The following is a 17,197-nucleotide window of genomic DNA, read 5'->3' on the forward strand; positions in this document are numbered from 1 at the left end:
AGTCTGACGAAAACGGACGTCGGATGAAGAAGTTACGAATTTTTAACGGATTTCCTGTCCCGGTCTGTTAAAAATAATAATATAAAATTTAAAGTCAAAATTAGCCGACGAAGTCTAAACGGAAGTTGTAGATCGTAATTTTAGCTACGCGTGCATATAAAGAACGTCAAAAACGGAGCTCGTATGCGAAAGTTATGGATTTTAGAAGTTTTGGCGCGAAAACCGAGAAATTTCGCATAGTCACACTTTGCCACGTCACCCTCGCCTCGCATGTGACACGTGTCCTGCTGAGTCACCGAAGCTGCTGAGTCATCCGAGCACATGGCCCTATCCGAAGTGGTCCAGTGAAGATCCAACGCGTGCCTTCTCCCTCGTGTCCGAGCCCTCGCAGAAGCCACGTGCTTCCCTCATCGGATCCGAACTTCGGTCCAATCACAGGCCGCCAGCAGCTCCTTCGCACGCGTAGCCCTCATGCGAGCCTCCCCCTCTGCGAGCCTTCTCAGCCGTCGGATCAGAAGACTCCTGACCGTCCGATCAGAAGGTCTTCCCTATAAATAGAAGGCTGCGAGCCTTCCCGGGTAACTTTGGAAATTTGCCATTTTTCACCCCTTTCTTCATATTTTCTTCACCTTAACATCCCGCAAAGCCCCGGTATCGATTGTAAAGCCCGGAATACTCCACGAAGTGCCCGAGAAGCCCGGAAAATTTATCTTTTCGGTTTCAAAGCCCGACATTTCGCAGAGCCCGGTTTCTCAATAAAACTCCCGGTTTTATTAGAAACGATCGTTTTAGGAAACGAATTGCTGCCCGATTTTCACCAAAATAAGTGAGTGTGTAGTTACTTTCAATTTACACATAGATATGAAGTATTTACCTTGAAATACGTGTTATGTGTAAATATATTAATTGTTTGACTGAGGTGACTGTTGAATTGATGTTTTATACAAGTTTTAAACTGTATATGCTTTTTATCTACAAAATATGTTGGGTGGAACATAGGTAGATGAAATAGTGGGTATGATGAAAGGCGAGTTGGATAAAGGAGATGATCAATAATATTGATCATGAGTTGAGGGTGAGTGGTGAAAATTTGAGAGAATCACTTACCCAAATTGTTGGCCCCCGTCATTCAGCAGAGTATGGATGACAACCATGGACTATTCTAGACAGTCTATGGAACACTAGTAGGCCCGCAACCTGTAGGTGTAATGAACTATATGTTCATTTGTTGTACTCTAAAACCCATTGACATGTATTGCAGGAGAGAACACCTGTAAATAATATTGTCGATAAATGAGAGCTATGGACTTAGCACATGTTGAATAAACTTTGGCAGCTATGGAATTAGTGCCCGTTGTATAAACCCCAGTCACGAGGTGACTTTGTGTCTATTCCTTAGGATGAATCCTTAGGAAGGAGTGATAGTTGATTCTTAGGGTAAACCCTTAAGAAATAAATAAAATAATGGGGTTTGGGGTAGTTAGGTTGATTGATTGATGTATAAACATAATAAATTTATGTATTGTGGGTTGAAAACCCTATATGCTCACCAGGCTTCCAAGCCTGACCCACTCAGTTGTTTATATTACAGGTAGAGGACCCCGAGCATAGTCGGATGATGATGATGAGTGAATTTTGGATTATAGGCCAGTAGTTACAAATAATTGTCGTAAGGCTTATAATGTCTTGTTTATGCTTTTGATCTGTATTGGAACATGACATCCCGAGGTTTTGATATAAAAAGAAATGATATATTTCTTAAAGAAAGGTTTTGACAAACTTTTATCATATTTTGTTTTGGGGACCAACTCCGCAACATATTTTATAAAGATTTCTCTGATTTGATTTTTAAAAAGCATAAATTAAATCGGTCTTTTCTGGCCGAGAAATTTGGGGATGTCACAGTTGGTATCAGAGCATTAGTTTAAGCGAACTAAGAAATTGTAGAATTTCTAGACTTAAACTTAGAATGCTAAGTGATGATTGTGAGATGAGTGTCTACCATATTTTAGACACGAGCACTAGTTTATTTTAGGGAAGATGCCTAAAATGCCCTTATGTGCTAAATGCTATGTGTTTGCCATGTGTGCCATTATTTGTACGGATCTATGGTCTGTTGCCGACCGGATCTGGAAACCTTATGTGTGTAGGATTCTAAACGTATGACTACGGTATTGGAACTAACATATAAACGTTTCGAAGACTTAACATATTACAAAAATAAGAATCTAAATTCACCTACGATTGGTGTATAGATCGAAATGCCGAGTACTCAAAGTGGGTTCGAAAGTGATAATCCACAGCCTGAGCCAATCACGATGACTGGAATGCAGGCAATGGTACGTACGATGTTAGGTGAACAGATGAAAGAAGTCCTAGTAGAGTCTAGGAAAATTTTATGATTAATTGGACACATTTTCATGTGTTAAATTGTTTTGTGATTTTAGGACTTGGGGACTGCGAGACAGTACTTGGGACGAGTATGAGTAGGTGTGAATAGTAGTAGAGATCTATACTACTGGAAGCACAGGACTCGCACTTGGATCAGGGAAAGTCACAAGGTTACCAATAAGCTATTATTTGATTCCGTCTTGTTCTAGTCTGTCGTTACCATCGTTTCGGTAATGACTAAGAAGATGATTGTTATTCCGACCTTAGAGGTCATATCAAATTGAGTCCGACTACGATGAGTTTATTATGTGGTTCAGAGAACCAAGTTTGATGTAACATTTGACTTAAGCCAGAAGATTGAAATGAAAGACGATCAAAGCGATCAATAGAAGTATCGCACTCATTGTTAAAGAAGTTGGTAGTAGAAATGATACATTTTGAACGGTGATTATATCGCATTAGAACATGAAGGAAGGTATAATTTGTTCTGAAATTGTCCCTAGGAGATCTGAATCTAAGTAGTGCAGTATACAATGAGAGATCATTAGAACATGACCCATCGGTCTGTTACAATAAATACTTATTCCAAGAAGAAGGAGGAGTCCTCAATAAGGATTTATTTTGTAACTTGAAGGTTACAATTGAAAGTCCTATGGAGATATGAAGCTTTTTAGGAGTAGCTGGATATTATCGCTGATTTATCCAAGACTTTTCTTCGATCGCGACTCCATTGACAACTTTGACCCACAAAGGAGCTGTCTATACTTGGAATGAGAAGCATTGGAAGCTTTGAGAAGTCAAAGAAGAAGTTGTGTGAAGCACCGATTCTTTCATTACCCAAAGGAGTTGATGACTTCACAGTTTATAGTGATACCTCTGGAGTTGGGTTAGGATGTGTTCTGACCCAAATGGATAAGGTGATAGCATATTCATCGAGGCAATTGAAAGAGCATGAAAAGAACTACCCCACTCACGATTTGGAGTTGGCAGCGGTAGTATTCGCCCTAAAGATATGGAGGCATTATCTTTATGGCACAAAGTGTAAACTTTTCACTGATCATAAGAGTCTTCAATATCTCTTTAATCAAAAGGAATTGAACATGAGGCAACAACGCTGGCCAGAGTTACTCAAGGATTACGACTACGAGATACTTTACCACCCTGGTAAAGCAAATGTGGTTGCTGATGCTCTTAGTCGGAAGGTAAACCTTGGAAAGTAAAGGCCAAGAGCGTTGAGAATTGAAGTTGTCTCGACAATTGTGGAAAGTATAAAGAAAGCTCAAGAGGAAGCTTTAGAGAAAAGTGACCGAAAGGAAGCACGTTTGGGCAAAACGTTAGTATTCGGTACAAACAACCAAGAGTTGAAGGTATTCCAAGATGGGATTTGGGTACCTAAGACGGGCGGAGTAAGAGATCTTCTGATGGAAGAAGCTCACAAGACCATGTACTCGATTCATCCCAGCAGTAGAAAAATGTATAGGGATTTAAAACCCTATTATTGGTGGTCGACGATGAAGCTCGATGTTGCTAGGTATGTGGCCGAGTGTGTAACTTGTGCTAGGGTTAAGGCACAACATCAGGAACCGTATGGGAGTTTAGAACCTTTACTCGTACCCATGGGTAAATAGGAAGACGTCACCATGGATTTTGTGACTAAACTGCCCAGAACAAGGAACGGTCATGACATGATTTGGGTAGTCGTTGATCGCTTCACTAAGAGTGCGCATTTCATAGCGGCCAAAGAGAAATGGTCTATGGATAAACTTGCGAATTCTTACGTGAAGGAAATTGTGAGGCTTCACGGTGTCCCGTTAACGATTGTGTCCGATCGTGATAGCCGTTTTACCTCAAGGTTTTGGAGAAGTCTACAAGAGGAATTGGGTACCAAGTTGTGTTTGAATACAGCTTACCATCTGCAAACCGATGGTCAGAGCGAATGGATGATTCAAACGTTGGAGGATATGCTGAGAGCATGTACCCTAGAATTTCAAGGTAACTGGGATGAACACTTACCTTTAGTAGAATTCACCTATAATAATAGTTTCCACTCAAGTGTCAAGATGGTACCTTATCACACTTTGCATGGGAAAAAGTGTCGGATGCCATCATGTTGGCTGGAAGCTGAGGAAAAGCAGTTTATGGGACTTAAAATAGTCCATTAGATTGCTGAAAAGTTGTAATTGATAAAAAAAATGTTAGCTGCTCAAAAGAGCTATGCTGACAAGAAAATACAACCGATATCATTCGAAGTTGGAGATTCGGTTTCACTTAAAGTCTCGTCGTGGAAGGGACTTATAAGATTTGGTAGAAGGGGAAAGTTGAGTCCAAGGTTTATTGGACCATTTAAAGTTCTTCAGAGAATCCGGAATCAAGCTTACAAGCTAGAATTACCGGAAGAACTAGAGAGTATTCATAACACCTTTCATGTGTGTTATTTGAAAAAGTTAACGGGAGGTGTGCCCGACATAATTCCCATTTCTAAATTAAGGTTGGACGAGAATAAGAGGTTAATTGGAGAACCTAACGCAATCGTTAACCGTGAGACTAAGAAGTTGTAACGTAAGATAGTCGATTTAGTGCCTGTACGTTGGAAACTTATAAATGGGCCAAATCTCACCTAGGAAACGGAGAGTGACATAGTGAGTCGCTACCCGTAGTTGTTTGTCGTTGTGTGATTCCGGGGACGGAATCATCCTAAGGGGGAGAGAGTTGTAACGCCCGTGTTTCTAGGCTAGGCATTAATATTGGCATAATGGTCTAGGTTAACCTTTGTAACTCATTTAGAAGAAATGAAAAGGAATTATGTGAATTTTATGTGAATTATGTGTTTTATGCTTAATTATTAGGGTTTAATTAATTAAAAATAAAAATAAGCGTCAAAATTAAAGTGTGAGATAAGCCCGATATCTTTACATAAAGTTGTAGTGGTCGAAACAAGGATTTCGGGGATATAAGGAATGCTGAAATCTGAGTTATAACGAAGAAGTTATGACCTGTCGAAGTTTCGCGACAAAACCGGCACGGTGCTGAATGTCGTAAAAAGTGAGTTTTTGATAAACTACTTTTTAGCCTTAGTAATCTAAACGAAAGTCGGGGTATTCGTTAAACCGAGAAGTTTGATAAAAAGAACGCCCAAATCTGACTTCGTATGAGGAAGTTATGATTTTTCGAAGTTTCAGCGTAGCAGTAGACATCTAAAAACTCGAATTTTAGATCGAACGATTTTTAGCCGACACAACCTAAAAGAGAATTGAAGGTCTCGTCATTAGGAGCACAACGGTAAAAAGTCTGACGAAAACGGACGTCGGATGAAGAAGTTATGAATTTTTAACGGATTTCCTGTCCCGGTCTGTTAAAAATAATAATATAAAATTTAAAGTCAAAATTAGCCAACGAAGTCTAAACGGAAGTTGTAGATCGTAATTTTAGCTACGCGTGCATATAAAGAACGTCAAAAACGGAGCTCGTATGCGAAAGTTATGGATTTTAGAAGTTTTGGCGCGAAAACCGAGAAATTTCGCATAGTCACACTTTGCCACGTCACCCTCGCCTCGCATGTGACACGTGTCCTGTTGAGTCACCGAAGCTGCTGAGTCACGAAGCTGCTGAGTCATCCGAGCACATGGCCCTATCCGAAGTGTTCCAGTGTAGATCCGACGCGTGCCTTCTCCCTCGTGTCCGAGCCCTCGCAGAAGCCACGTGCTTCCCTCATCGGATCCGAACTTCGGTCCAATCACAGGCCGCCAGCAGCTCCTTCGCACGCGTAGCCCTCATGCGAGCCTCCCCCTCTGCGAGCCTTCTCAGCCGTCGGATCAGAAGACTCCTGACCGTCCGATCAGAAGGTCTTCCCTATAAATAGAAGGCTGCGAGCCTTCCCGGGTAACTTTGGAAATTTGCCATTTTTCACCCCTTTCTTCATATTTTCTTCACCTTAACATCCCGCAAAGCCCCGGTATCGATTGTAAAGCCCGGAATACTCCACGAAGTGCCCGAGAAGCCCGGAAAATTTATCTTTTCGGTTTCAAAGCCCGACATTTCGCAGAGCCCGGTTTCTCAATAAAACTCCCGGTTTTATTAGAAACGATCGTTTTAGGAAACGAATTGCTGCCCGATTTTCACCAAAATAAGTGAGTGTGTAGTTACTTTCAATTTACACATAGATATGAAGTATTTACCTTGAAATACGTGTTATGTGTAAATATATTAATTGTTTGACTGAGGTGACTGTTGAATTGATGTTTTATACAAGTTTTAAACTGTATATGCTTTTTATCTACAAAATATGTTGGGTGGAACATAGGTAGATGAAATAGTGGGTATGATGAAAGGCGAGTTGGATAAAGGAGATGATCAATAATATTGATCATGAGTTGAGGGTGAGTGGTGAAAATTTGAGAGAATCACTTACCCAAATTGTTGGCCCCCGTCATTCAGCAGAGTATGGATGACAACCATGGACTATTCTAGACAGTCTATGGAACACTAGTAGGCCCGCAACCTGTAGGTGTAATGAACTATATGTTCATTTGTTGTACTCTAAAACCCATTGACATGTATTGCAGGAGAGAACACCTGTAAATAATATTGTCGATAAATGAGAGCTATGGACTTAGCACATGTTGAATAAACTTTGGCAGCTATGGAATTAGTGCCCGTTGTATAAACCCCAGTCACGAGGTGACTTTGTGTCTATTCCTTAGGATGAATCCTTAGGAAGGAGTGATAGTTGATTCTTAGGGTAAACCCTTAAGAAATAAATAAAATAATGGGGTTTGGGGTAGTTAGGTTGATTGATTGATGTATAAACATAATAAATTTATGTATTGTGGGTTGAAAACCCTATATGCTCACCAGGCTTCCAAGCCTGACCCACTCAGTTGTTTATATTACAGGTAGAGGACCCCGAGCATAGTCGGATGATGATGATGAGTGAATTTTGGATTATAGGCCAGTAGTTACAAATAATTGTCGTAAGGCTTATAATGTCTTGTTTATGCTTTTGATCTGTATTGGAACATGACATCCCGAGGTTTTGATATAAAAAGAAATGATATATTTCTTAAAGAAAGGTTTTGACAAACTTTTATCATATTTTGTTTTGGGGACCAACTCCGCAACATCTTTTATAAAGATTTCTCTGATTTGATTTTTAAAAAGCATAAATTAAATCGGTCTTTTCTGGCCGAGAAATTTGGGGATGTCACAGTTGGTATCAGAGCATTAGTTTAAGCGAACTAAGAAATTGTAGAATTTCTAGACTTAAACTTAGAATGCTAAGTGATGCTTGTGAGATGAGTGTCTACCATATTTTAGACACGAGCACTAGTTTATTTTAGGGAAGATGCCTAAAATGCCCTTATGTGCTAAATGCTATGTGTTTGCCATGTGTGCCATTATTTGTACGGATCTATGGTCTGTTGCCGACCGGATCTGGAAACCTTATGTGTGTAGGATTCTAAACGTATGACTACGGTATTGGAACTAACATATAAACGTTTCGAAGACTTAACATATTACAAAAATGAGAATCTAAATTCACCTACGATTGGTGTATAGATCGAAATGCCGAGTACTCAAAGTGGGTTCGAAAGTGATAATCCACAGCCTGAGCCAATCACGATGACTGGAATGCAGGCAATGGTACGTACGATGTTAGGTGAACAGATGAAAGAAGTCCTAGTAGAGTCTAGGAAAATTTTATGATTAATTGGACACATTTTCATGTGTTAAATTGTTTTGTGATTTTAGGACTTGGGGACTGCGAGACAGTACTTGGGACGAGTATGAGTAGGTGTGAATAGTAGTAGAGATCTATACTACTGGAAGCACAGGACTCGCACTTGGATCAGGGAAAGTCACAAGGTTACCAATAAGCTATTATTTGATTCCGTCTTGTTCTAGTCTGTCGTTACCATCGTTTCGGTAATGACTAAGAAGATGATTGTTATTCCGACCTTAGAGGTCATATCAAATTGAGTCCGACTACGATGAGTTTATTATGTGGTTCAGAGAACCAAGTTTGATGTAACATTTGACTTAAGCCAGAAGATTGAAATGAAAGACGATCAAAGCGATCAATAGAAGTATCGCACTCATTGTTAAAGAAGTTGGTAGTAGAAATGATACATTTTGAACGGTGATTATATCGCATTAGAACATGAAGGAAGGTATAATTTGTTCTGAAATTGTCCCTAGGAGATCTGAATCTAAGTAGTGCAGTATACAATGAGAGATCATTAGAACATGACCCATCGGTCTGTTACAATAAATACTTATTCCAAGAAGAAGGAGGAGTCCTCAATAAGGATTTATTTTGTAACTTGAAGGTTACAATTGAAAGTCCTATGGAGATCTGAAGCTTTTTAGGAGTAGCTGGATATTATCGCTGATTTATCCAAGACTTTTCTTCGATCGCGACTCCATTGACAACTTTGACCCACAAAGGAGCTGTCTATACTTGGAATGAGAAGCATTGGAAGCTTTGAGAAGTCAAAGAAGAAGTTGTGTGAAGCACCGATTCTTTCATTACCCAAAGGAGTTGATGACTTCACAGTTTATAGTGATACCTCTGGAGTTGGGTTAGGATGTGTTCTGACCCAAATGGATAAGGTGATAGCATATTCATCGAGGCAATTGAAAGAGCATGAAAAGAACTACCCCACTCACGATTTGGAGTTGGCAGCGGTAGTATTCGCCCTAAAGATATGGAGGCATTATCTTTATGGCACAAAGTGTAAACTTTTCACTGATCATAAGAGTCTTCAATATCTCTTTAATCAAAAGGAATTGAACATGAGGCAACAACGCTGGCCAGAGTTACTCAAGGATTACGACTACGAGATACTTTACCACCCTGGTAAAGCAAATGTGGTTGCTGATGCTCTTAGTCGGAAGGTAAACCTTGGAAAGTAAAGGCCAAGAGCGTTGAGAATTGAAGTTGTCTCGACAATTGTGGAAAGTATAAAGAAAGCTCAAGAGGAAGCTTTAGAGAAAAGTGACCGAAAGGAAGCACGTTTGGGCAAAACGTTAGTATTCGGTACAAACAACCAAGAGTTGAAGGTATTCCAAGATGGGATTTGGGTACCTAAGACGGGCGGAGTAAGAGATCTTCTGATGGAAGAAGCTCACAAGACCATGTACTCGATTCATCCCAGCAGTAGAAAAATGTATAGGGATTTAAAACCCTATTATTGGTGGTCGACGATGAAGCTCGATGTTGCTAGGTATGTGGCCGAGTGTGTAACTTGTGCTAGGGTTAAGGCACAACATCAGGAACCGTATGGGAGTTTAGAACCTTTACTCGTACCCATGGGTAAATAGGAAGACGTCACCATGGATTTTGTGACTAAACTGCCCAGAACAAGGAACGGTCATGACATGATTTGGGTAGTCGTTGATCGCTTCACTAAGAGTGCGCATTTCATAGCGGCCAAAGAGAAATGGTCTATGGATAAACTTGCGAATTCTTACGTGAAGGAAATTGTGAGGCTTCACGGTGTTCCGTTAACGATTGTGTCCGATCGTGATAGCCGTTTTACCTCAAGGTTTTGGAGAAGTCTACAAGAGGAATTGGGTACCAAGTTGTGTTTGAATACAGCTTACCATCTGCAAACCGATGGTCAGAGCGAATGGATGATTCAAACGTTGGAGGATATGCTGAGAGCATGTACCCTAGAATTTCAAGGTAACTGGGATGAACACTTACCTTTAGTAGAATTCACCTATAATAATAGTTTCCACTCAAGTGTCAAGATGGTACCTTATCACACTTTGCATGGGAAAAAGTGTCGGATGCCATCATGTTGGCTGGAAGCTGAGGAAAAGCAGTTTATGGGACTTAAAATAGTCCATTAGATTGCTGAAAAGTTGTAATTGATAAAAAAAATGTTAGCTGCTCAAAAGAGCTATGCTGACAAGAAAATACAACCGATATCATTCGAAGTTGGAGATTCGGTTTCACTTAAAGTCTCGTCGTGGAAGGGACTTATAAGATTTGGTAGAAGGGGAAAGTTGAGTCCAAGGTTTATTGGACCATTTAAAGTTCTTCAGAGAATCCGGAATCAAGCTTACAAGCTAGAATTACCGGAAGAACTAGAGAGTATTCATAACACCTTTCATGTGTGTTATTTGAAAAAGTTAACGGGAGGTGTGCCCGACATAATTCCCATTTCTAAATTAAGGTTGGACGAGAATAAGAGGTTAATTGGAGAACCTAACGCAATCGTTAACCGTGAGACTAAGAAGTTGTAACGTAAGATAGTCGATTTAGTGCCTGTACGTTGGAAACTTATAAATGGGCCAAATCTCACCTAGGAAACGGAGAGTGACATAGTGAGTCGCTACCCGTAGTTGTTTGTCGTTGTGTGATTCCGGGGACGGAATCATCCTAAGGGGGAGAGAGTTGTAACGCCCGTGTTTCTAGGCTAGGCATTAATATTGGCATAATGGTCTAGGTTAACCTTTGTAACTCATTTAGAAGAAATGAAAAGGAATTATGTGAATTTTATGTGAATTATGTGTTTTATGCTTAATTATTAGGGTTTAATTAATTAAAAATAAAAATAAGCGTCAAAATTAAAGTGTGAGATAAGCCCGATATCTTTACATAAAGTTGTAGTGGTCGAAACAAGGATTTCGGGGATATAAGGAATGCTGAAATCTGAGTTATAACGAAGAAGTTATGACCTGTCGAAGTTTCGCGACAAAACCGGCACGGTGCTGAATGTCGTAAAAAGTGAGTTTTTGATAAACTACTTTTTAGCCTTAGTAATCTAAACGAAAGTCGGGGTATTCGTTAAACCGAGAAGTTTGATAAAAAGAACGCCCAAATCTGACTTCGTATGAGGAAGTTATGATTTTTCGAAGTTTCAGCGTAGCAGTAGACATCTAAAAACTCGAATTTTAGATCGAACGATTTTTAGCCGACACAACCTAAAAGAGAATTGAAGGTCTCGTCATTAGGAGCACAACGGTAAAAAGTCTGACGAAAACGGACGTCGGATGAAGAAGTTATGAATTTTTAACGGATTTCCTGTCCCGGTCTGTTAAAAATAATAATATAAAATTTAAAGTCAAAATTAGCCAACGAAGTCTAAACGGAAGTTGTAGATCGTAATTTTAGCTATGCGTGCATATAAAGAACGTCAAAAACGGAGCTCGTATGCGAAAGTTATGGATTTTAGAAGTTTTGGCGCGAAAACCGAGAAATTTCGCATAGTCACACTTTGCCACGTCACCCTCGCCTCGCATGTGACACGTGTCTTGTTGAGTCACCGAAGCTGCTGAGTCACGAAGCTGCTGAGTCATCCGAGCACATGGCCCTATCCGAAGTGGTCCAGTGTAGATCCGATGCGTGCCTTCTCCCTCGTGTCCGAGCCCTCGCAGAAGCCACGTGCTTCCCTCATCGGATCCGAACTTCGGTCCAATCACAGGCCGCCAGCAGCTCCTTCGCACGCGTAGCCCTCATGCGAGCCTCCCCCTCTGCGAGCCTTCTCAGCCGTCGGATCAGAAGACTCCTGACCGTCCGATCAGAAGGTCTTCCCTATAAATAGAAGGCTGCGAGCCTTCCCGGGTAACTTTGGAAATTTGCCATTTTTCACCCCTTTCTTCATATTTTCTTCACCTTAACATCCCGCAAAGCCCCGGTATCGATTGTAAAGCCCGGAATACTCCACGAAGTGCCCGAGAAGCCCGGAAAATTTATCTTTTCGGTTTCAAAGCCCGACCTTTCGCAGAGCCCGGTTTCTCAATAAAACTCCCGGTTTTATTAGAAACGATCGTTTTAGGAAACGAATTGCTGCCCGATTTTCACCAAAATAAGTGAGTGTGTAGTTACTTTCAATTTACACATAGATATGAAGTATTTACCTTGAAATACGTGTTATGTGTAAATATATTAATTGTTTGATTGAGGTGACTGTTGAATTGATGTTTTATACAAGTTTTAAACTGTATATGCTTTTTATCTACAAAATATGTTGGGTGGAACATAGGTAGATGAAATAGTGGGTATGATGAAAGGCGAGTTGGATAAAGGAGATGATCAATAATATTGATCATGAGTTGAGGGTGAGTGGTGAAAATTTGAGAGAATCACTTACCCAAATTGTTGGCCCCCGTCATTCAGCAGAGTATGGATGACAACCATGGACTATTCTAGACAGTCTATGGAACACTAGCAGGCCCGCAACCTGTAGGTGTAATGAACTATATGTTCATTTGTTGTACTCTAAAACCCATTGACATGTATTGCAGGAGAGAACACCTGTAAATAATATTGTCGATAAATGAGAGCTATGGACTTAGCACATGTTGAATAAACTTTGGCAGCTATGGAATTAGTGCCCGTTGTATAAACCCCAGTCACGAGGTGACTTTGTGTCTATTCCTTAGGATGAATCCTTAGGAAGGAGTGATAGTTGATTCTTAGGGTAAACCCTTAAGAAATAAATAAAATAATGGGGTTTGGGGTAGTTAGGTTGATTGATTGATGTATAAACATAATAAATTTATGTATTGTGGGTTGAAAACCCTATATGCTCACCAGGCTTCCAAGCCTGACCCACTCAGCTGTTTATATTACAGGTAGAGGACCCCGAGCATAGTCGGATGATGATGATGAGTGAATTTTGGATTATAGGCCAGTAGTTACAAATAATTGTCGTAAGGCTTATAATGTCTTGTTTATGCTTTTGATCTGTATTGGAACATGACATCCCGAGGTTTTGATATAAAAAGAAATGATATATTTCTTAAAGAAAGGTTTTGACAAACTTTTATCATATTTTGTTTTGGGGACCAACTCCGCAACATCTTTTATAAAGATTTCTCTGATTTGATTTTTTAAAAAGCATAAATTAAATCGGTATTTTCTGGCCGAGAAATTTGGGGATGTCACATATAAACTAGTTACTATATATTAAAGGAGTGTTTGACTAAACTAATGATTTTTCATAAACATTTTTCAACTTATAACTTATAAGCTAATAAGTTAGAAAAGTCTTACTTATAGATTTTGACTTATTTCCGATATCACCTTTATAAATCATTTTTATCCAAACATCATTTTTAGCTTATACCAATGTGAAACCAGTAACAAATTAAAAATGAACTTAAATAAATTTAACCAAACATCCTTAAAGACTTAAATTTTTATTACTAACAACCTAAATAAAGATCGTTTCCTAATTCCTAGGACTCACCGCAAAGTAAAAATCCATTCGAACAAATTAATAAAAATTAGTTCGACACTTGCCACAAATTAACCGTTTTAAACTGAAAAATCTAATAAAAAAAGAAATTAAAGGATGCAAAAACGCTACTAAAAATTCTCAAAGAAAAAAAAACAAACTTTAAGTTTTATAGAGCATAATTTGTCATGGTTAAAACTTGTACGTTACAAGCAGACAAATCGTGCAATGGAGGAGGACGACGGACGGAGGAGTGAGTCAACGCCGTTTGACCAAATTTTCTTCTTGCTTTTATTAACGACAAACCCTTCCAGAAAAGAATGGTAGTATCGTAATTAATTGAAGACTTTTAGGCAGTAGTATATTTCAATGGTCAGATCTTTAATTTAATGTTCGGCGGCGTCGTATTTGTTGTGTTTCATCTTCCCCTTCCACTCTAATTAATTCGATAAGGTCTCTTGCTATATATAATATATAAGGCCTCATTTTTTTTTAACCCGTGAAAATTCAGAATCTATACATACAAATTTCTTGTATATATACGTATAAATATATGATATGATATCTATTATATATATACACGATATACCCATCTATATATAGAGAGACACGCATATCTGTTCTTTTTAGAGAGAGAAGGAGAAGGGAATGAGAACAAGGCGTGGGATTTCTTATAAGAAGCCGAATAACATGTGTTGTGATAAGAGAAGAAGAGATGACAATATTATGGGTGAGAAGATGATACGTAGCCGGAAAAGGTTGAAGTCGTCGTCGGCGACACCGGTCGCGACTGTTTCCGGCCAATGTGATTTCCTTGATACGCTTCCAGACGACATCGTTTTGTTTATTCTTGCAAAGCTTGGTGCCACCGCCGCTTGTCCCGCCGATTTTGTGAGCGTTTTATCAACGTAAGGATCCGGATTTGAGATTTGTAACTATTTATTTATTTATTATTTTTTTTAAGTTTCCAATTTTTTGTCTGAAAAAGATACGATTATCACGACAATTCTGTTAATTTTGTTACTGATTTTGTTCGTGTTTGTTGAACAGATGCAAAAGGTTGAAGGCGTTAGGTGTTCACTCTATTGTGTTATCAAAAGCATCTCCGAAGGCGTTCGCTTTTAAATCTGAAAACTGGTCGGAATCTGCTCACAGGTTTCTTAAACAGTGCTCAGATGCCGGAAATATTGAAGCTTGTTACACACTTGGCATGGTTAGTTTAATTTTTATGGTTTGTATTTCTTGATTGACATTCTTTTTATGAGCATTAATTAAACTGACATGATCTTTACTTTGTTTGACACAGATTCGGTTTTATTGTCTGCAAAATCGAGGAAGCGGAGCGTCTCTAATGGCTAAGGCGGCGATTAATTCTCACGCTCCGGCGTTATACTCGCTTGCTGTGATTCAGTTCAACGGTAGCGGCGGTTTAAAAACTGACAAGAACTTACGCGCCGGTGTAGCTCTTTGTGCTCGTGCGGCGTTTCTAGGCCACATCGACGCACTCCGGGAACTCGGACATTGTCTCCAAGACGGTTACGGCGTTCGTCAGAACATTGCCGAAGGCCGGCGGTTTTTGGTTCAAGCCAACGCCCGTGAACTTGCCGCCGGACTGTCAACAACACCATCCGCGTTGATGTCCGGTAACTGGCTGACATGTAACCCCCTACCTCACCTCCGCCATGGAAACATGGTGGGTCCTCGGTGTCCTTTACTTAGCGATTTCGGATGTAACGTAACTGCACGGGAACCTCATCCGTCCAACCGGTTTCTTACAGATTGGTTTTCCGATAAGGTACTTTCTTCGGGACTTCGTTTATGCTCTCACGCTGGTTGTGGTCGGCCGGAGACCAGAAAACATGAGTTCCGGCGATGTTCAGTTTGCGGAGCTGTTAACTACTGCTCTCGAGCATGTCAAACACTCGACTGGAAGATGCGTCACAAGATGGAGTGTACACTAGCTAACACGTGGGTCGATGACGGCGACGGTGAAGACAACGGCAATGTTAACTACGACGATGGAATGGTTGTTTAGAGTTGAACCGTTCGCCGGAGATACTGAACTTACCGGTGAATGTAACGGCATTTGAAGCAAAGTTTTGTCGGGGATAGTTTTGGATATGCTTTCTTTTGACGTTCGCCGGAATCTCGACGTTAGTAATAGAAGTTATTTTTATTTTTTAATTTCTGTAAAATATATTTTAATAGTATATAATTAGAAAATAATAAATGAAAATGATTATTTAAGCTTATAATCTCTTTAAGTAGAAAAGTGAAATTGCTTCAAAGTTCTCATTTTTTGTTTCTAAAACTAAGAAAAATGAAAGATGATACTCGATTTACAGGAATTATTTGCCTCTAAGTGTAGTTTTTTGTCAATTTAACCGTTCTTTATTAATTCTGTTACATATTTTTGTAAAGAAATAACATGTCGACGTAAAACATATATTGATAAATATATGTAAAGCATAGATAAATCATCAAACCTTTTTATGCCTATTTGGAATCACATATATTATAATTAATGGGAATTAATATGCTATAGATTCTAGCTTTACTTATTTATTGTTTTCTAAAATGACATATATATATATATATATATATATATATATATATATATATATATATATATATATAATAAAAGAGCTTACTTATTTATTGTTTTCTAAAAGACAAAATTGCAAGTTTGGTCCCTGTGGTATGTCAAAAATTGGATGTTTGGTCCAAAAAGTTTTGGGGTTGCACCGGTGGTCCAAAAGGTTTGATTTGTTGTGGAATTGGTCCAAAGGCTTAACAACCGTTTGTGTCCTCCGTTTGTGTGAGGGTATTTCTGTCAATTCACACCCTTTCTTTTAATATCTTATTAAATTAAACCCTAATTAATTAATACAGCTAAATCATATGTGTAGTTCCCTGGAGCAAACACGGGAGGCGACAAGCCCCTTTTGATCCCTCACCATTGTACCTTCCAGTCGAGACAGAAGAGGCGCCCTTAAGCTGCCATTGCTGCTTTCGTATTCTCCTCTGCGAAATAGTGAAGCACCGGATGTGCTTCTCCCAGCCAACGACCGATCGCCTCCACCTCCCCTCCTCGTGGCTGCTTGACCACCAAACACAGCCTCCACTGGCGCCAGTCGCTACTACCGTGCCCTTTGTTTTTCCCCATCGCACCTCACGACTGGAGTAGAAGAAGAATGAGTCGTCGACTACCACCTCCTAACACTCCTCGTTGCCTCCTCCTTTCCTTTCCTCTTCTTCAGCCTAATCAAATCCCAGAGGCCATCACTGATTGCGAATCAATTGACGAAAAATCAAAAGCCATCGGGCCCCCTTCATTCAGCCATAAGAACGATCAAACCTTCGCTGACTTCGTTTTCCTTCTTCTTGACTGCCTTCGGTTCATTCTCGTTCCAATCTCCTCTTCCTCCCAATCGATTTAGCTGCGTCAAAGAGGGCTTTTACTTGAATCAGATTTGATACGTCGACTTTGAAAGAAACAGCTTGTGGGGATTCAGATTGAAATTTGGAATTAATTTCTGAAACGACTAGATCCGCTTTAGAGGAATTGGAAGTGTAATTGACGACGAGTTTTGCTCCAAGGGATGCTAGGTGGAGGG

At 39.7% G+C, this 17,197-nt stretch overlaps 1 protein-coding gene across 1 annotated transcript; it reads left to right on the forward strand.

Annotated features, from left to right (window-relative positions):
- The first annotated feature begins 14,099 nt into the window (after nucleotides 1-14,099).
- Nucleotides 14,100-15,835, forward strand: LOC145070833 (F-box protein At1g67340-like). The gene is made up of 3 exons (XM_079017792.1): nucleotides 14,100-14,488; nucleotides 14,631-14,793; nucleotides 14,887-15,835. The coding sequence occupies exons 1-3, from the start codon at nucleotides 14,229-14,231 to the stop codon at nucleotides 15,613-15,615; spliced, it is 1,152 nt and encodes a 383-aa protein (XP_078873918.1). The 5' UTR covers nucleotides 14,100-14,228; the 3' UTR covers nucleotides 15,616-15,835.
- The last annotated feature ends 1,362 nt before the right edge of the window (nucleotides 15,836-17,197 follow it).

This window comes from Lactuca serriola, chromosome 8 (genome assembly GCF_051521515.1).
Source record: "Lactuca serriola cultivar US96UC23 chromosome 8, Lser_US96UC23_V15, whole genome shotgun sequence".
Classification (NCBI taxonomy): domain Eukaryota; kingdom Viridiplantae; phylum Streptophyta; class Magnoliopsida; order Asterales; family Asteraceae; genus Lactuca; species Lactuca serriola.